At 42.1% G+C, this 21,473-nt stretch overlaps 1 protein-coding gene across 3 annotated transcripts in view; it reads right to left on the bottom strand.

Moving 5' to 3' along the window:
- The window catches only part of LOC306818462 (rho GTPase-activating protein 6-like), a 65,280-nt gene that overhangs the window by 29,024 nt on the left and 14,783 nt on the right, over nucleotides 1-21,473 (bottom strand). Inside the window, exon 1 of one of the 3 annotated variants that reach the window (XM_079336060.1) lies at nucleotides 9,879-10,254. The exons of the other annotated variants lie outside the window; for them this stretch is intronic. Coding sequence (XP_079192186.1) covers nucleotides 9,879-9,920 — 42 coding nt within the window. The 5' untranslated portion in view covers nucleotides 9,921-10,254. Of the gene's footprint in view, nucleotides 1-9,878; nucleotides 10,255-21,473 lie in introns of those variants that run through there. 3 annotated transcript variants of the gene reach the window in all.

The raw sequence follows: 21,473 nt of genomic DNA, 5'->3' as shown, positions 1-21,473 counted from the left end.
GATGATGTTGAGGATGAAGATGACACGATTTAACGGCAGCGCTGCGGTCGCTTTCACGCAACACATGGCAGTTGACATGCCTTGTGCAGACACGAGCCACGCATGCACATGTGTTTGGAAGATTGCACACAATTGGGTGGGGAAGAGAGAGAGAGAGAGAGAGAGAGAGAGGAGGGGGCGGTCAGTTCCATCCTTGTAACAATGAACATGATGAGGCTGGCAGCTGGACAAAGACGTTCAATACACATCTGACACCGCTTTGTCTCTCTTTTTGACAGGGATCCATTTAATCAATGCAAAAGGCAAATATGCATCGAGTGTATTAATTCCATCGCTACACATCAGAAGAAAAAAACGGAGCCATTAAAGCACTGTTTGAAACCAGTGGCCTTGTTTCAGTCCAGGAAGTTTTAGAAGTGTTACTTCCTGGAGACCGCTGCCACACCCGTCACTCCCCGGCGATGCTTTGTTCTCTGTGGACACTGCATGGGATACAACACGTGTGTGTGTTCAGTTCATAGTTGGGTCAGCTGCTCTCTGATTGATTTCCTCATGAATAGAGAATGCAACACATCGCTGCAAGTACTGCTTTCCTGCCAGACACCAACCAAACGTGCGTATGAATATGTGGCCTGAAAGTATGCTGAACACACTTTAAATAGAAGATAGTGAGCGCTAAAGGGCCGTGTAATTAACACTGTAAACTACGCTTCCGTGCCATGTGTGGGTGATCACAACTCAAACAGAGTCTGTGTCTCTCTGGAGCTGTGCAGCGCAGGTTTTGATTGGTGCTGAGAGCTGAGAAAACAGATCAACAAAGCGTGTCCCACGAGCTGAAAGTCGGAGCCCGGTGCAGAAACGCGACGACAACAACATCATCTGAAGCTTTCCCTGCAGTTTTTTTTTGGCTGACAACATGGTGAAAGAGTTTCCCCCTTAATGCGAGAAAGGTGGTCAAAGTGATGGAAATCTGCACGTTGTTGGATGGATGTGTTTTCTTGTGCTCACTTTCTCTTAAAACAGAAACTCTCCAAGTAGCAAAACTTAGCCTCAATTTTAGGCTTGTACTGCAAGTGGAAGACTCTTTTAAACAGTGAAATGCATGCTGGGAGTTGTATTAGCAGTTTCTAAGAACTACGGCTCAAAACAGAAGTCTGCTTGTCAACATAAACCACTGAAAGCTACTTCCTAATTAGCTGTTACCACTGTCACCGACTTAGCAGGTTGAGGCTTCGTGGCTGCTGAGAGGCTTAAGCACATGTTGCTTTGTGCTGAACATTCATTGTGTAATAGGTTAACACAATGTAAAACTTGTCATGCAGAATAATTTCAAAGCGGTTGTATTGTGGCATAAAAGTCCAGAGCGACTGGTTCTCTGCGTGGAGGTTCTCGTTTTGATGTGCTAAAAAGTGAGCTCACAAATTTGGGGCTGTAAAAATAACACATTAAAGGAGCAATAATATTCCAAATTAAAGTTGGTACGACAGTCCAAACTCAAAACATTGGACAGTGCGGTCGATGGGAGTCGATGGGTGGGCACGTACCGTAGGTTGCCATGTCGTGATTACGGAAGCTTCAGTGTTTAGCCAGCTCTGCAACGGTCTTTAAACCTTCCTGTAAAATCAGAATTTTTCAAAACCATCTAAAATATTTATCATAGTTTTACCACATTTCTGGTCGTGGAGCGTATCTGAGAAATGGCAAATGGCATTGATCTTATTTGCTGTCATGGCTCATAACAGAAGCAACAGCTTTAATTTTAGCATGTTCGAGACTTCTCACAGGATCTTCAAGCTAAAATATTGGGGGAAAAAGATCTCTCTTTGGAGAATCCTACTTGTAAGATGCCGAACATGAGTGGACACAGAGAATATGAATAATCGTGGAACACTGACGTGCGCTGCTATTTATAGAGAGAAGCTGACTTTCATTTCTGCAGCAACGCATTTTCTTCTCACTCATGTTGCTATCTTGTTGCTTCATGCTTTTCTGCAGACTACAAAGCGTGCATGAATACACGCCGTCATAGTCACACTATCACATTTATGCAATGAGTGATGGCACGCTGACTGTCAGATGCTGCGTCAGTGTATGGAGTTAATCATCCTCTCATGCGTCAATCAGCATGTGCAGGTCTTCTCACATCTTTACGTGTAAGCACACACACACACAGACTTTTCCTGTTTTCATACCGTCATGATTCCATTCCAAACGTGTCTACAAGCACACGTGGTGATAACCTGAGGAATTTGTAATGATTAAGCGTCTTTCTGTGTTTTTTCCGCATCACGTTTGTGAATTTCGCTTCATTTTCTTTTTGCACATTTGTTGTGTCGCATGGTGAAAGAAAGAATGCCGCACCCGACAGTTTCACAATTCTTGAAGACGTTGCATTAAAAAATGTCAACAAGTAAAGATGAACTGACACCACTTTTGATGCAGCGGCCGCAAGAACAGAGCACCCTGAGACCTCAAGACGGCAATAACTGTCAATAAACCTTTATTTATATCCACACCGAGCCGTGCGCTGATGTAAACGACAAAAATAGCATCTTATTTCCCCCTCGCTTCAGCCATCACTGCTGCTTTCATGAAATCCAATTTCCACTCTACTCCCAGCGAGAAAACAGACAGAGAGAGGAGGAGTGCAGGGACATTAATAGACTGGAAGGTAAACAGTGAGTGTGCATGAAATAGGCGTGTGTGTGTGTGTGTGTGTTAGTGTGTGTGTGTGCGCGCTCCAGCGGCAGACTTGTTGATCCTCACATTCCAGTGGCAGCCTTGAGAGCGGCTAATCCAGTCTTAGTCAAAGGACTCTTGAACTCCCGGGTCACACCGCTGCACACATCGATACTCACAAGTTACAAGTTAAATGCATGGGCACACACGTGAAATGAGTTTGTGCATACCAAGAACACACCGAAAGATTTCCCGAATGCATCAAATATGAGCGTTCGTCCTCGCTTCTTCTCCGTCTCTGACATGTCACCAGACCGGAAATTTGACATCTCTATCAGCCCATGAGCCTCCTCTGTATATCTGCTCTGAAAGCTTTGCAAACAGAACCACCGTTGATCAATGGAGCCAGCACCCTCGGGCAGGTCACGCACACATCCGCGAACTCAACAGTAGGTCATGACTTTGTGATTGATAGCGTTGGAATCACCAAGGGCTGCACCCGACACTCATCCATGTTTCCAGAAAGTCTTAAAAAAAAAGATTCATTTTTGAGCTTGTATGCCATTTCAGTGGATGGTGTGGGGGGAGAAAGAGCTGAGAATGACATGCAAGAACAGAGAAACAGGTCGGACTTAGATGAAGATGCAATGTGCACCCTGTTAAAGGAAAGCTCCCTCTTACTCCATGCTCTTTGACCTCCTGAAGCAGTGCAACAGATGGCATGATCCTCAATGGCGTCATTATTGACCTGTAAAAACTTTCCTAGAAATGTCTATTACCTTGTAAAAGGGTGTCTTATTTTTCACGGGAAGTCGTGGGTCACTTCCTCGAACAATCCAAAAAAAGAACCAAACAAACCCTTGTTCTTCAAGGCCATAAAACGTTTTTTCGATAAGTCACAGCCCTGGCTCGTTTCTGGCATAGCCTTGTTGCTAAGGTTGACCAAAGAGCAACAGCTGTGAGTGGTGTTGGAAATATGAGCTGGGATTTCTCCACCGAATAGCACAATCTGTTCCTATTGTTTTGCATAGAGTTCTGCTTTCCGTGCATGACTCATGTGCACGAGTGCACCCATGTGTGGCTGTTGATTGCAAACATCAGCATGTGTGAAGAAGAGGATTAAAGAACTCTTCATACCCGGGATGGCAGGCTTGATTAGTTCTGTCTTGATCCGAGGACATTACGCCTCTTGGAGGAGCATGCAAATCAAGAAGAACGCACCGTTATTGGCCTTTGGGATTCCAGAACTATGGTGCAATACTGTGCACTTCACACAGCAACATTGTGATCGACATGGCTTTTTGCACTGACGGGCAGGAAACATGTCTGACCTTTTCTTGAACTCTCTTGAACCAACTCCTTCAATTTTCCCAGAAGAAAGAACGACCTCTAGATGAAGTCATGCAAAAACCAGGGCAAGAGTTTCAGCAATAAATTAAGCTGCATTTTTTTTTTTTGTCTTAATCCAGGCCAAGAGAAAGACTCCTGCACAATTCTCCCTTACGGGATCAGATCTTGCCAGAAGTTTCTCTTCTTCGATTCCTGCGCTCAGTTTTTTCCTTCAGTCTTTCACCATCGCCATAAAAAGACAAGAGCTTTGGGAGGACGGACTTCTCTTTTGCTGTTGATAATAAAACAAGTGACTTTCCCTGACGTGCCCTAAAACAGAAAAAAAACAACAACAAAAAACAAGGGATGGATGGTGTTGTCATGACGAGGCCAAAGTGACAGCTCTGGCTGTTTTCTGCCATGAATCCATTGCTTCATTGGAGTTGCTGCTTCATATTCGAAAGTAAACAGTGAACATAGTATGCCAGTATGTGGACTAATCTGATGGTACACAAGTTTGTGGATCTTTTTTGATACGTTATGTGTACAGAAAGGATTTAGTGAGCTCTTATCCTTTACATAGACTTGTATTGCGCTAAGATGGCCGATGCTGATTTTGAAACATTAACATAAAGTTAGATTCCAAAAGGTTACAAAAGCAGTTTTTCGGGGATGCTGACGTAACGTGGTTTGTTTGTACCCTGCTCTTTGGTTCGTTGAGGTGTTTATTGGATATAACAGACGCGCTAACCTCACACAAAACATGGTCTAAGAATGCACACATTCATCCAATTTCTTTAACGTAGATAAGGCTGGGTTGTGGTTGTTGCTAGATAAATAAATACAACCTAATGCCGCCCTCCCCACCACTGTTTTTCAAACAATCCTTGCGGAGTCAAATGCATTTAGCAAGATGTAATATTTCATTACTTCAGCAGGCTCTTGGTCTACCTTAGGATGTCCACTGCTTAGAAGACCTCCAAAGAGACGAACCCTAAAGACATTCAAACCGCCTTATTTTGGTTGAAAGAAGTAGAGGCCCTACCCTAGGCTCTCATCTCTCTAAGACCCCAAACATCCTTGAGAGGAAGGACAATTCTGACAACGATCTTTCTTTGTTTGACTAGAAAATAGACAGCTCTGCCTTCAGTCTTGCTGTGGATTCTAATATCTATATTTGAGGATTGTGATATTCCTGAGAATTCTCAAAATAAGTCTAAGATTTTGTCTTCAGTTCTACAAACACGTATATATCTTAGACAAAAACAACCAACCACCAATTGTAATGTTTAAATCTTTGAGCAATAATTTCCAAATTTGGACTGCAAGGGCTCATGTTGTGAAACCGGAATGGTAGAAATTCATTCATTGCCTGTGTGCATTCCTTATGTCAGCACTCCTGTGGACAAAGTGTCCACTCCTGCTAAGTTCTCCCTTTAGGTCAGAGTGTGCTTAGGAAAACTTGTGATCAATGTAAATAAACATCGCTGTGCTGCTGACGAAGAAACCACATGCATGGATGTTGCCATTCAAACAGCATGCACACAGGCAGGTGCATGAGAAGAGTGGTTAATTTTCTTGTCCATCCTTGATATTCAAGCAGCTGTAAATTTATTGATTTGGTGGAAGCTTGTTTTAACTTGCAATATGATTGAAGGCTTTGTGGATTTTCCTGCCTGAGCTGTTTGTCCTTGGAGCGGTCGGAAAGTAAAACAAACACACCTCTCACAAAGGAAACAGGTCACGCACGAGACGGTAAAGAGAGGACAGTGTGTAACACAATGTTTGCTCTCAGCTATATAGGGTAAGGGAGGGAGAAAAGTGGAGCGAAATATCAAGGTAAAGGACAAAAACTAGAGACGAATGTTTGGAAATCTGGTACTTGTGTAAACAGGCTGACGAGGGTCAAAGTGGCTTGAGGAAGCATTTTCTGTTTAGTTAGTGATGAGAGACAAACGGACAAAGAGACACAGAGGCCAAGAAGACACAAGCAATGGTGAGAGAGGGTCATCAATCATTGCATCAATATGTCCTTTGTGGTGCTCCCTGTCTGTCCTTGTAACTTCTCAATGACTAGAGCAATGGTGCAACTGTATATTTACACTAATCTTTGATGATGGAGAAATCTGCAGGAGAATTGGATTTGCAAAGAAAAGCCACTTTAGAATGATTGCCCACTTTGAAGGCTGCAAGTTGTCGAGTTTGCCAACACTTGCAAACACAAGACAAGCCTTCAGGAGAGTCCCTATTTCACCATTGGCAGACGCCTTGGCGCCAGCTGGCTCTTCTCCAGGATGAGTTCGACCACATCACGCTCCTCTTCTAAAACTTCCTTGTTCATTCATTTCTCTGTTCTCATTCTGTGACAGCACATTACTTCACCAGGGACATGACGCACAACTTCAGACAAGAGGGGTAACAACCTGGTGACAGGACTAGATGTTTTTGATGGCGCAGGAATCCTGTATTATTTCTGAAAAGTCAGAATCGGATATGCTAATATCGGCCGACTAATCGGTTGTGCTCTAATTTTACGTATTTGGATCACCGCGTAGGTTTCACCAAATCAAATCTTTAATTTTTCCATCGTCATCCATTGTAGGTACAGTGACTATAGCGTGCATATTCTTTAAGGATATGGATAAGTTGGTAAATATGGGAAAAATCATATGCTTACCATCTGTTACCATCGTTGTTATACAGTTAATTTAGAAAACGTGTCGATCCTCTGGTCAGCTCGTCCAATCTATCCTGATAAAAAGTTAAATCTGAAGTGTTTCTCCTGATGTTTTTTTTCATGGATGTCTGCATGAATGGAATTGAAGTCAGTAAAGTGAATCAAAATGACAAATCCAGAAGAACTCATCTCTCCCTGTCAGAAAGCCAACATACATGAATCTGAAGCCAAATCTTGCTTCTGCTTTTGAAGATGTAATGCCTTCATTTAGAGTTACCATTATTGTGCAAGCGGTTTGTTCCTCTTGGCAGTTTTACCACCTTTGGATCTGTTGAATCTTACTGGGAAGGACTGAGAAGATTCCTTAAGTATCAATCTTCAAATCCCCGTAAAACACAATGATCTGCTTTGGAAAACAGATTCCTTCCAAAATAAGAGCTGCGTGACGAGCCCAGACTGTTATGTTCTCCCAGATGGTTTTCCGTGAAGACACTGCCTTGACGCCACAAACAGAATACATCTCAGTCGCTTCCAGCTAAACAAACGCACAAGTGATTGGATGGGGGATACACACAGGTAAACCCAAAGTGCTGCAACACACCGCTTACATCTGGCTCTGTCTTTACTTCTTCTCCATCCCTTTGTCTCAGTCAGAAAACCTATGATTGGAAACATTTACCTGCCATTGTGGATATGGCTAATCCTGTGTTTGTTTCCTGTATTTGTTGGAAATCTTTTTTTGTCATATTTTATCTGCATGTATACAAGCGTCAGCCTGACTTGAAATCCAATGGTATTTGACCGTGATGAATTTTCAGGACGTAACTCTTACCGTTACCTGCTGCTTTTTGTAATAAAGCAGCGGTTTAAGGTTTCTAGAGAAAGATTCAAATGGGTCGACGCTGTCCAAATGAATTTCTCTCCTTATAAAACTTTCAAGTTGTAGAGCTCTGCTTCGACACATTTTTCCAATGCAAACTATATTTTCTTTTACAGCCTGGCAAAAACAGTGCACACCCCAACTTATATTTACTGCTTGGTTGGGAAATGAAGAGCAAAACAAAAAAAACCAAGCGACTGCCTTCGTGTTCATTTTGAAAGATTTTCCCTTGATGGCATCAATGTTTAAGTGCCACATTCTCCTTACAACTACTTGACATATTGGCTCAAACATTTAAAAGGGATCTCGTTGCAGATAATCCTCTTTAAAGCACGATAATAGATTGCTTTTTGAGGTTTTGGACTCTGGCCTAACTCTTTCATTTGAACAAGGACTTTGAGCTTGTTTGATTTCCTGTCACCATACATTGAATTATGAAGCTTTATTGTTATTTGATTTGCAGAGGTGTAACGGTTCACCCTGTTGTCTTGGCTTTTGGAAAAAGTTGATAGAAGGGGGAAGTTATTGTGATACTGTTATTGGGGCTTTGGAAAATCGTCGTTGGTATCTTTTTAATGAGAATTGGGGGGTTTTTTTAATGGTGAATTGATCTCTCCCAAAAAAATATGTCATGAAAGTGAAAATGGTCTTTAATAGTTTCATGAATTTTTTTTTTTTTTTACAGATTTCCCATTTTACCCAACTGCTGGTCCAAAACACACCACACCAATTCACCAGTTGTTCAGCTCAACATGATTTTCTCAAACTGTTTAATTGGATGGTGTTTCCATGTTCACCTCGATGAGTAGTCTTGGGGTATTCCCATGCCAAGTAGGCAACATAAACCTCTCCTGTTTTTATAGTCTGCCTCACATATCCTTAAAATCGGAGGTCCCTGCATGACCTCCAACCAGTCGTAACTACAACCAACCAAATTTGACAACCTTGAAGGATTCTATAAAGTCTTAAGATTTATACGTTTATACGTTTGTACCCAGTCAATCAGCCTCATTCTGAATGCTGCAAAAGGGATTTTCTGTAATGGACTGACAGGCTTCACGAATGGAGGATCGATTTGAATAAATAAATACAATCCCGGATACATCAATTTGAATTTCCCTCGAAAGAAGACGTGCGCTGTAGTGGAGAAGTGAGCCAAGATGTGTCTGGTCAGTGCACTGAAGCCTAATCAGCCAGTTGTTGGCCGCACTTGTAGACACCATTTCTGTGACGACCGCTTTTCACACCAAAGAACTGTGCTCCAGAGCACAAAATCCAGAAAACCGCAGCGTGCTCCAAGGCGAGCCAAAGAAAATTGTATTGTTTTCCAATCAATGCTCGGAGCTTTTACGAGGGCTTCCAGCCACAGAAGCATTGCTCATAAAGAGGAGACAGGCTGCTGGAGCAGCCGGTGGTGATTCCTCACCACTGTAGGGGAGGGATGGAAACACAGAGGGCAGATGATAAAACACTAGCATGTGTGCTTGTTTAAATTTTTCTCTGAAGTATGTGCGGTTCCCACATTTGAGTGAACCTGTTCTGTGAGAAACCTGTTGTTTCCCTATTCCTTGAAAGCTAATCTCAGTCAGAAATATGCCAAATGGCAAAACACAAACTCCGGAATGCTGAGTGTTTCATTTTTTTTAAGGTGCAGTTCTCATCGATGCTGTCATCTGTCCTCGCAGCCTTGGCCCACACTCTTATGTTTTGCCCTCATCTCTGCATCAGCGCACACAAGCTTCAAGGTGTAGAGTGTCAAACACAACAACAACTCTGGCAGTGAAGTCTGCTGCAAGTTTCTGTTGCTTCTTCACTGCGAGCAAAAAAAAAAAAAAAAAAAAAAGGTCTTGTCTCCAAACCAGGAAACATGTGTGGTCTTGTGTGCATACTCAATTCACCACATGTCACTTAAAACGCTCCATCACAGGAAGCTTTTTCTTACTTTTCTTTTTTTTTCAAAATATGTTGTTGAGGCCCGTTGCCCGCCTCAGAGTCAAATGTCTGTATCAGACAGTGTCACTGATAAATGAAAGAAGACTTAAAATAAGTAACAAACTCTATTCAAGATGATAATACAAGATCACAACAACCTTTCCAGGCATGGTAGTAGAACAGCAAGACAGGAGGGATTAAAATGCATGTGCAAACCGTCTTAAAGTCTTCCAAACGGAGGAAATGAACATGTCTGCTTCTTTTTCTTTTTTTTCCAAACAAGCTCGCGAACTCACATTTACACTACCGTGCACACGTGTGTTAAATGTAACACGCGCGCGATTTCTTTTCATTATTTAAATGGCCAATAAAAGTACTCACAAGATAGGAATTGTGCCTGTCAAGGAACACGGAGTCTCCCATTGTCCAGGATAAGTATCCACATAAAAAGAAACTCAAAAATTTAAAGATGTAACAAATGATATCCTGTTGAAAAAACAATACGTCCAAAAAGGTGCGCGTACGCACTCGCGTCGAAATGGAGCTTTCAAAAAATGAAGTCACAACGAATCTCTTCTCTCTTCCCCTTCTTCTGCATTAAGAACAGACAGTCTCCTTCTTACTGTAAACCACTGCAGCGCGTGCTTTTAAGAGTTGATGTCTTTACGCCAGTCAGAAGCGCGTGTCACAAAAGCATCTGTGCCAGTTTGGACACTACAGCGCGTAATGCGTAACGGATCCATACCGCGCGCTCCGTGGGCTGTTGGTGAAGACAGATGCTGAACCAAGCGAGCCGAGGCAGAGAGAAAAGAGATCGGCAAGACAAGTGTGGTGTTCAGTGCTACTTCCGGTTTCAACTTTCAGAATAAAATGAGCTTTATTTGAGTTGTATTCGTACAAAAAGTAGCAAAAGTAAAATGCCAACTAAGTATTTTACTCAAACGTAAATCTTGGACGCATTTTAGTTGGTGAGCTGTTATGTTGTTATTAAAAAGATACATTTGTATGACGTAAATAGCCATGTATGGCGGTAACCTTTCAAAATAAAAGTCCCAATAAAAGTAAAGACACCACGTAAGAGTGCTTGCAGAAAATTCACCTTTATGACATATGAAACAATACATAAACTTTGTCTCTTAATGATCCAACTGCATGCTTTTTTTTCTACTTTATACAAACATTAAATATGCTTTTCACAAACCATAGCAGATTATATCATCCTCAAAGCTGAAAAACCTGTTAGTTCACCCCGGCACTGCATGTTATACGCGTTTATTGCATTTACGCTACATAGATAAGCACAAGGTATTTGACACTCAAAGGCTGAGCCAAGCAGAGACAAAGGGAGGAGGGGCGGGACACTGAAGGAGGAGGACGAACAGAGGAAGACGTTTCTCATTATCTTCAGCCAGGCTGCTCAAATGTTTTCATGTCTGTGACCCACAAATGGAGCTCCACAGCTGATAAGAATTGACTCGGGGGACACTTTAAGGTGCAGACGCTGTATTGAGGTTATTTTGCTTGTCTTAAATTTCAATGAATGATTGAATATATACATTAAAGCACATAAAACCATGGCAACCAAGAGCTGTTATATGACTCAAAGAGATATCTTTTTTTTTTTTAAACTTGACCTCCTGTGAGCAGACTGCACACAGGGGCGATTCTGGGTTCTTTTGGGGGCCTAGGCAAAGGTTATTTTCAGGGCTCTCCCACCGGCGCTCAGCAGGGCAACAAGAGTGCTGTCAGACAGGACCCCCTGAGGGAGGTTTTCTACTGTCACTGCAAAATTTGCACATTTTGGGTTTCTGCTTTGGTCCAAAGTTTGTCAGCCCTCAAGGGCTCCCCTGCTGGTCTGGGACGTCAAGCAGTTGCCTGCCTTGCCAGTTGAAAATCAACGCCCCTGACTACACGCTGCAATCCTCGTTAAAAAATATCCAGAAATGCATCGCGGTCCAGCTCATAAGGAGCCCATTCATCTTAGCATCTGGAAAGTTAATATATTGGAGATACAACTGTGACAAATAGCTTGCCGTGGGCCTCATTACTAAAGCAAGTAAATCACAGCAGAGATAATTAACTGGACAATCCACAGAACCACAACTTTGATCATTTGCTTGCGTCATGAAAAATGTTTTAACTTGAAAAGCACTGCCCCTTCTTAAATATGCGCTGGAGGACAAGAAGAGGCCGTTCCACCACTGAGAATCCTTTAAAAAAGAAGGAGGCGGTTGTCTTGTGTTTGTGTAATACTTGATGTGGAAACAGAATTGGGCAATCTCAGTCAAAAGACGCTGCTCGTAAAAAAAGAAATACAAGTATGCAAAACAACCCGACTTCATCAAGGACATCGTGGCTGGAGAGTATGAGCTGGCAAGTGGAACACATTCAGTATACACGACAAAGGAAGTATAATAAGTCTAATTCCTTATCAGATAGTGAAGAGTCATGTAGGAACGCTGGGAAGTAAAGAGAAAGTTCAAATGTGGCGATAACAGATCATCTGCTCTGTGTCGTGTTTGGTGTGGGTGTCACAAAGGAAGAATCAAAACCCTGCAGTGGTGTAAATTTACATAAAAGCAGAGACAACAGAAAGACAACAACAAACCCTTAATAATGCAGAAGAAATATTTTTGGGTAGAGAAGACTTTCATGTTGATGTAACCTTTCTTTTCCCCCTCGAACACAGACTGAAGTTCAATCGTAAGGTTAGACGCTGTGTGTTTTATGGCGCTGTAGGAGGAGCCCATTGTCTCCTAAAATGGTGTTTCAATGGTCCCAGGGTGACCATGGCTCAAACACACGCTCGCACACATAAACCAGAGGGAGAGGGAGAGATGAGGCACATGATGTATGCATGAGCGATTTAACATGCGCGCCGGAATTGGCGACGAATGCTGAAAAAAAAAACCTCTTCAATGTTTATTCTTATGAGGCTGAAATCAACATAAATGTGTAAAAATGCAATCAGAAAAACAACAACTATGAATCCCTTTGGACCCCCTCATCTTACATCTTGAAATTTTCCAGTTTTATTTTACAGGGAACATACAAGGCCAGCCTGTAATTCCAGCACTGTATGGTCAAGGCAGGCTGCAAAAAAAAAAAAAATGTTTACATCGTTCAGCGCAGGAGGTGCAGCCGCCTCTGTCCAAAGGCGGAATGCCTGAGTTGTGAAATCACTCCTCATCATCGAGCACGGAGTGGAAAGTGTTCTGTTAAAGTGTTTTAAGACGATCCAGTAAATGACAGACAAAAATCCTGCAGCGCCTTCGATCTGTTTAATAAACACTCGCAAAATAGATGTAGCAAGACCACCGCACCCCCCCCCCCCCACCCCTCCACACACACACACACACACACACACCCCATCAAAGTGTTTGCATGTGTTGCATCACATGCAAAGCCTCACTCACAAAGGACGCTGGGAGAAAACTGTGAGCAAAGGCTCAAGAATGTCTCTCTTAATAATTCTAAAATAATAACGCAGGTTGGAACTGTTATTGGCCACTATTTCTAAATAGGTGTTGTGGAATTTAAACTGGCAACAGACGACATGATTTTGACAATCTCTGATAGCATTCGTCAAGTTCACGTGTATTTTTAGCAATCTGCACTCCTTTTAGGTATGTTTTGTATATTACTACACTGCTTTCAAAGTGATTGCTGCCCGTCTCCTGTGAAAGGTGATGCGTCTGAAGGGAAACATTTATGTGCTGTGATTGATTTTTGATTGGCTTGTTATTCACCAAAAAAAAAAAAAAAGAAGAAGGGGGAGTGATCAAAGATGCATGTAGGTTTGATTTGGAAAAGAGGACGAGATTAGTTAAAGTCAAGAAGAAACATTATCCTTTAAGGTTACTGCTGAATTGTTTCTCATTCAAACAAAGCCAAAAAACAGCTGGGTCATTTCAGTGGAAGTGGAGAAGGAATTGCAGCACTGCCAAAATTGCAAACGGAAAAAAAAGACAAATTTTTTGGAATTGCAATTAATCATTTGCATGTTTGAAATTCCATTATTTTGCATTTGCAAATACAAATGTTTAGGCTTTTATTTTTAATTCTTGAGGTGTCTTTTGCTGAATGTACTTTTCTCGTTGTTTTAAATAAGCCCTGCTTTTATTTTGAAATAAAGTAAGGAACTTCTTGTCGATTCAAGGGTTAAGGCATAAATTAAGCAATGGAAAAGGAAGTGGTTGTGCATGAAAACAGCCAGGAGGTGGGGGGTTTGATCCCCAGCACCTGCACATGTACAATGTGTCCTTGGGCAAGACACTTGACCCATGTTTCTCCTGCAGCTTCGGCGGTGGTGTGTGAATGCGTTACTTCTGATGGTCACTTTACATTGCAGCCTCTGGCATTAGTGTGCGAAAGGGTAGTCTAAAGGCGAGAAAGGCGCGATACAAGCAAATGTCCATTTAGCATGATCTGCATTTCTTCTCATGGAATCATCACACTTACAGATTTGTTTGCTGGGCAGAAGTCAACGAAGCATGTAGCAACCTTGTTTGCAGTTTTTTTTTTGTTTAGTACGTCTTCAATAAAAGTTTTTATTAAATGAAATATTGCACGAACCAGACATATCCGCCAGATATCAGTGGGGTTCAACAGCTCAGAGTGGAGAAATTCACAGAGGCATTGTGAAACTAATGAAAATATTTCAATCATATTGTAACATGCAGTCCTCAGCCAGTGTTTACCCGTTACCTCATCATGCAGAACTGGTAAAACTCAATAAATGGAAGAACAAAAAAAAATATGCGACAGCAGGAGTAAAACTTGAGTCTGTGTGTTCATGGATGTTATGTTCTTGTCAATGTGTTTTAGCCTCGCGCCTTTACACGATGAGCTCTGACCCCAGTTTCACAAGACAGCCCGAGGAACGGGGTGCAAGAGTCAGAAAATGAAAGTGGGAGAGGGTGGTGCATGGGGTGAAAAAAAAATCTGGGCACACATAAACGAATTTACAGCAGGAGCAGCACAAAGCAGCTCTGGGGGATGACCTCACAAGTGGGGAATGTGTGTGTGTGTGTGTGTGTGTGTGTGTGTGTGTGTGTGTGTGTGTGAGAGAGAGAGATAATGTGTGTTCGCTCCTTCACTTGGGGGGTAAATACAGAAGACTCAAACAAAAATCATTTAGTCTTTGTGAGGGTATAAGACTACAATTTCCCTCCAGCAGAAAATGTGTTTTCAGACAAACTGATCACTCAACATACTCCAAACACAGGACACACTCTCTCTCAGACACACGTGTGTGTCTGAGAGAGACACACACACGCACACACACACACACAATGTGACGACAGCGTGGGTCTGGATTCAATCTGGGCGCTTCCATCAACAGGCCAACCCATTTGTCCTAAATCTCCATACTGTCCTGAGGGCCAATAGACAGAAAGAAGAAGACGAGAGAGAGAGAGAGAGAGAGAGAGAGGGAGAGGATTGAAGGGGGGGGGAGTGTAAGGAAGGAATTTTTGGGTTGTAGCCCAGCGTTTCTATATGGCTTTCATCTCCATACCACCTCCATTAGAGCATGCTTAAAGCTGCTGGCAGGTCAGGACTGTTCTGCTGTCGGACGCTTCGCCCTGACCTGAGGGCTACCACAGTGTGCAAAGACACAATAAATATGCTTTTGCAGGAGACCGAAAAATGAAGATAGAGAGTTTAATTTGTGCACGCAATTTGGAAGCAAATATTTTCGGGAGGAATGTTCGATTCTAACAACTTCAGGTTTAGAAATCAAATTGGCCTGTATGGGCGAGCAGTGCCATCAGTGCCATATCCAAAAGAACTGTTTAGTTGGGTTATCGGGTAAAAAAAAATGTCTGCCTCGTTTAGAGGATTCGTCACGGTTGAGTCCCGCCCCTCCTCTGTCCGCAGCAACAAACAGGACCAACAGAGGTGCAGCTGCACAATCCCAGACATTCGCGTTTTAGGGACGCGGTAAAAACGCACCTTTTGGAAAACTCCTTCCAAGATAAAGTTTTTGAGAAACTCCACATTTTGGGGCTTGTGACGCCACACTGTGCGACAGTTTCTCCTCCGGTTGGCACCATTGCGCGACGCTGTATTAACGTTGCAAACTGGACTTTTAACACGCTTACACGAACAGACATGCTGAATTGACGCAAAATGACAAAAAAAATGCACAAATGTCAGAACGCTTACCAGACAAAAGACTAGTCATCTGTGCGCGTGTGCGCACGGGCGCTATCCATGTCAGCATGCCGACCCCACGGAGCCTGCGTGTTTTCAAAACTCCAAACAACGTCATCGCAAAAGAAAGAAAAGAAATCCGTTTTTTGTTGTTGCAATCAGTCTGTGTCAGTCTTTCCACTCATCTGTATGAATGTTTATCTGTGTCCGCTCGCCCTGCTCAGACTGTCTGCTCATGTTTTAGTCTGCTGATGTGACCTTCCACCCTTCGACCCTTCGATCCATCTTCCTGCTCGCTGCTCTGTCAGCTCGTTTGCTGGACTGGTTGGCTGGCGGGTTTGTCCCTGGGAATCCCTGAACCTCCATAGTTTTACAAGTTGGGCCAAGTGCTTAAAAGTATATCAATTAATGCTTAATGTAGTACATTGTGTGGCTGCTTCAAGTCTATAAGATGACTTGCATTTGATCAATCGCTGCACTCTGTTTCAATCTGTAAGAGCATTTCAGGGAAACCATTTTTTAAATAGGTGACTCAATCTCTTGGGCGGTTTGTGCGTTTGATAGAGAGGACAGCTGGAGACAGACAGGAAACATTGGGTGGAGAGAGCAGGGGATGACATGCAGCAAAGGGTTATTTTAGTTCTGTAGTTCTGTCCACATACTGATTTGCATTCCTGGAACTGAAATTCACATTTAGATTTTAAAGAAATATGAGAGATTTGACTGAAAAGACCATTTTCTCTCTGCGTGTTTTGATCATATTATGATAGTGGCTGTCACCCTTTTGTCATGTTAATGCACGTTTGCTCGCACAACCTGTTCATCCCCGTCGTGCGCCTGAATGGCCCTCTTGTCTCTTTAATAAAAGCTGCTTCTCACGTACAGATGCTCTCCCCTTCAGCTCCAGCTCCTCCACCTAAATGCACACGTGTTCGCACACACACACAAACGCACACACACACAAAGTGTCCTTCACCTCCCACGCTTCCTTTATGTTTTCTGCCGTAACAGTTGCCATGGTGTCTCTGCTCGCTAGTTGTGCCAGACAGCACAACAACAAGGAGGTGTATCATTCTGTACAGTTTGTGCATGTGCTTATATTTGCAAGTCAGCATTCAGGACTGTCAGCATGAATGAGTAAAGGTCCAAATCATTTTTTATGTTTATGCTATTTTGTCCCTTTGGGCACACCGTAGATAATCCATAACAGTGATGCATCTTAAACATAATAATGTTGTAACTTTCAATCTACCAAAAGGTTCTTCCTTTATTTCAAAATAAAAGCCGAATTCAAGGACAGAAACAAAAATAAAAGCCTAATTAGCCAGATCATGGTTAGTTAATTTGACAACCTCACAGCAGACAACGTCTCATGCCTCCCGAGATCTTTGGCGTCCCCCCCCTTGAGGGCCCCCCCATGTTGTACCCCACTGCACTAATTTAGTCAAATTAATAGCACCAGGAGCAGCACTGGGATATATTTCTCACCAAATAAAACTCTGAAATGTAACTTCTAGAGTCTTGACATAGGCCAAAAAAAACAACAGGTAGAAAGTAAATTGTGGGTAAAAAATGCTGCAAGTGTCTCGGGAGAAAGCAGTCTTGCATCTCAGTGCAAAAACGTCAACGCTGTCCTTTAAATTCGGGCATTCTCTATTAAGAAATGTCCACACCGGCGACAGCACATAAACTCGTCCATATAACAGCAACAAAACCTCCTTCTCACTTTGTCTTCGCTCCTTGTCACGGGCACAGTTCTGCCTGACATGAAACATTAAAACTGAACCCTGTGTAAACCGAAGGAGCAGCCGTTGGGGACTCTTTCTCCGTGGAGTGAATCTCCAGAGACGTCTGAGTGAATACCTTAATGCAGCTTGGACAACAGAAAGAAACGTCCACTGAGTGTATTTGGCTTCACCTCCTTCAGCTGAAGGATAGCATCTCTTTTTGGTGCAATTATCCAAACCCTCTGTGTGACAGTGTGTATGTCCACACACCTGCCTTTGTGTGTATTTATATATGCCAGAGTGGATGTTTGAAATCTATTAGGGACAATTCAGAGACATGTTGAAGTCTGCTTCTGCTAAGTTTTCATCCCAAAGTCTAAGTTTGAGAACTCAACTTTTAAGTCGGTTTGAAAAATCCCAGACTTTATTTACAACTCGCCAAGATGAATATGTGTATGTTGTTGGGTTTTTTTCGACTAAAAGTTCTGCTACTGGGTCTTTACTGCCAAGAAGTAGTCCAGCCCATTTCTCCTTGTTAAGAAACAAGGGAACAAGCAAGGCAGACAACTGCTCCAGGACCCAGGCCGGTTGGGCAAAGTTAGCAATGACGACAGACAACCTACTGAAGGTTACCCAATCTTACAGCAGTCAGTCACTCTTTTGTAGGACTAAATATTAAATTAAAAACAAAACAATTCTTTTTAGGTAGTCAGGAAATCTAAACACTGAATGGCTTTGACAACAGCATAAATCTGCAGTGGAAAAGGATTCAAAGAATTATTTTCGAACGAAAATGAATATTTGTTTCGTGAATTCCTCTTGGATTGGAAATTCATCCCGTGCAAGATCACGTTTAGAAAATAAATAAAAAATCTTCTCAAGTCTTGAACAGGGCTCATCAGTGTACAAAGGGTGAGAGACCATCCAATTATCTGATTGCATGCAAATGAGTTTGCACAGTGTTGCCAACGCTTTGTCTAATCAGGCTTTTTTTCAAATGCAAATCAAGTTAAAATCAAAATCACACAACATGGACAAGGACATCTGAGTACATGCAACACAGCCTCGACAGCTTATTTATTCCTTCTTGAATCATCATAGTGCCTGTTGGCTACGATGATAAGCTCAAGGAGAGCAGCTGTTTCACCGCTTTTACTGAAGAAAATGTCTTTATTCAAATTGAGCAAGTTTGAAAAAACAATCAAAAAAAGACATCTTAAAAAATTTGAAATATGACCTTTGGAAATAATTTCCTTAACCTCTGGCCTTTTCTTCCTTTCCTTCCCTGGAGTGTATGTTTTTTCTTTGACCCCTTTCTTTCTCTCTTGTGGTTAAGCATCTCGACCAAGAGCACGTTTGACATGTGGCTGCAGGAGCTGGGGATGGAAACATTTTTTTGAAGACGCTGCACAAGTCGAGATGATATAAACGCAAAGTTTTGAGTGATCACTCAGCGGCAACCTCAGGTGTCGAAAAACTGAAGACAGTGCAGGAGTGCATAAAGCAACTGCAGTTCCTCAAATGGCCACCTGAGGCTGCCTATTTTGAAATCAGAAATAATGTTTAAAGCATGGTTCAAACATCAAAAAATGATTGGCACATACTAAAAGATGTTTATTTTCCTTTATTAAATGAAACATTTTTATTTTATTAAACAAAGGTAAAGTGTCTGGCTGATTTGGTGCTCGTGGTAGCCATTCGTCAGGACGCCTGAATCCCACCGCAGCTCCAGATCTTTGTCCCTCAACTGACCGCAAGTTGGTTTGTGACAACCTTTTCCAATATGGCGACCTCCATTGATTGGTCTGCTTCGGAAAAGCAAAGGGTGACATCACCAAGACTACGCCCATTTTCATACACAGTCTGTGGTTATCACGCTAATGCTAACTCCTAGTTGAATTGACAATAACTTAATAATTTGCATGACTAATTGTTTTGACAATGAGCGGTACAAGCAAAATTGCTTTCGTACTCTCCCATCTGTATTTGGACTCCCAAGATTTCACCCACTTTTCCTTTCTTTTGTAGTTTCCGCATACCTTTATTACATGCCTGTACGTTTTCCTCCAATCATACAATTGCAGGTGAACCAGGTCGGGCGTGTTTGCGTAGCTGTATACACACACCGTGAATGTGTCCACGTGCGATCACCTGGCCTGGAACTTAGCATACCTTTTTAATATCAAAGTCAAACTGAGCAGCCTCACATCTCCTCAGCTCAGTGTCTAAATATTTAGTCTGCAGAATAAACACGGCAGCCTTCTAGGAATGCTCCGTTCGCAAGTGACAGGAGAACTTTCATCCTTCTGAGGATAATCCGAAATAGACAAATACTGTTACATTATCTGAGAATGCGGCATGTGTCGCTTTGAAATTGTGCCGCTCTGCTTGACTGGAGATAACAAAGAGAGAAGAAGTCCTCTGAAGTTATCTGAAATATTTTGGAGATGAGAAGCATCCAAGTATCCTCACGATTGTTTCCTTTAAAGATACAGTATGTAGATTATGCCACTAAAGATCATAATAAAATGTGACTTATTGTACGTTTCTTCCACACTAATACCTCAACTATGTGATCTAAAGCGAATAATCATCCATGAATTATGGGTCGCTAATTTGTGGAGGAAAATGTGAGATTCCACAAGGAAAACTATTTTCTTGTTCTCCTGTACAGGTGAACATTGTTGGAAGTGTCACACAGTGGAGGAACATGCACAAAAAGTAGTCCCTGAAGTATAAGCCATATTTGTCCTAATTATACCTAAATGAACTGTAAAAATAGTCTTTAGGTCCTGACAGAAATGTATAACTCATGTGCTCTGGGAAAAGAAAAAAAAAAATTCTTCATATGTCAATGTCAGCTTTATTTATATAGCATATTTAAAACAGTGAGAGGCCAACCAAAGTGCTTTACAGTACTTGTGTTCTGAGGAGGATTTTAACTACCAAGCTAGAATTGTCATGTGCTAAAACATGAGATCCACCAGACATGTGTGTTTGAGTGGGGGAATACAGTAAGTAGAATACAGACAGGAGGTGGTGGGGGTGGTCGACATATCCATCCCTTCTCCTTTTTACAACTCTGGAATGCAGCTGCAATCCAAGCTTGACTCCCCTGATGGCTCCACCCACACTCCATTTCCAGGTCATTTTTAAGTAAGTGGTTTCCTGTTCTTACCTGTCCAGCTGATATGTAACCCCTCTGCTTTTAGTGTGTGTGTGTGTGTGTGTGTGTGTGTGTGTGTGTGTGTGTGTGTGTGTGTGTGTGTGTGTGTGTGTGTGTGTGTGTGTGTGTGTGTGTGTGTGTGTGTGTGTGTGTGTGTGTGTGTGTGTGTGTGTGTGTGTGTGTGTGTGTGTGTGTGTGTGTGTGTGTGTGTGTGTGTGTGTGTGTGTGTACTCCTTAAAGAAAGAAATTAGCAAACTGGGTATTGACAGTAAAGTTACATTTTCCATGTTTTCAGCCAGCCAGCTTCTACTTCTGTTTCTGTCATTGTTAAAGTTTTAACAATCAAAATTATTAACACTTAACAAATATGGACCTAATATTGGTGAGGAAAAAAAACATAGACAGATAATTTCACTCATGGAGAGACGTCAAGAGTGTGAGGGCTGCCCAAAGCATCTGCTTCTTAGCTGGCTTGGATTTAGTGCCTTGCTCAAGGGCAACTCTGGTTTAAAAAGTGAACATGTTAACTAGCGACTTTAACCTGATTGCATTTATGCTGATTATAGTTACAACAGATGTTCAAACAGATGTTGAAGATGGAAAGTGTCCAAAAAATGTTGCTTTGTTTAGTAACTGTTTTATTTAATTACTGTCATGTCAAAAACACCAATTAAATATGTCTGTAACCATGGCAACAACACATGCACTGAATCACAATAAGCACAAGATTTAATTCCTCACTGAAAGAAAACGTGTTTGAAGTCTTTGATTTCTTTCACTCTGTCTAAACGAATTAATAATTCCCTTTTCTGTAGGATCTTCATGAAGATGTTTTTCGTGCAAGTTGGATTCACGAAACCGTCTGGTGCAAAGCATGCAGAACAGTCGGAAATAAAATAAAAAAAAGAAGGAGCTCGATAAATGGTT

This window comes from Symphodus melops, assembly GCF_947650265.1.
Source record: "Symphodus melops genome assembly, chromosome: 23".
NCBI classification, from domain to species: Eukaryota; Metazoa; Chordata; class Actinopteri; order Labriformes; family Labridae; genus Symphodus; species Symphodus melops.
This window is presented reverse-complemented; position numbering and strand designations above follow the sequence as displayed.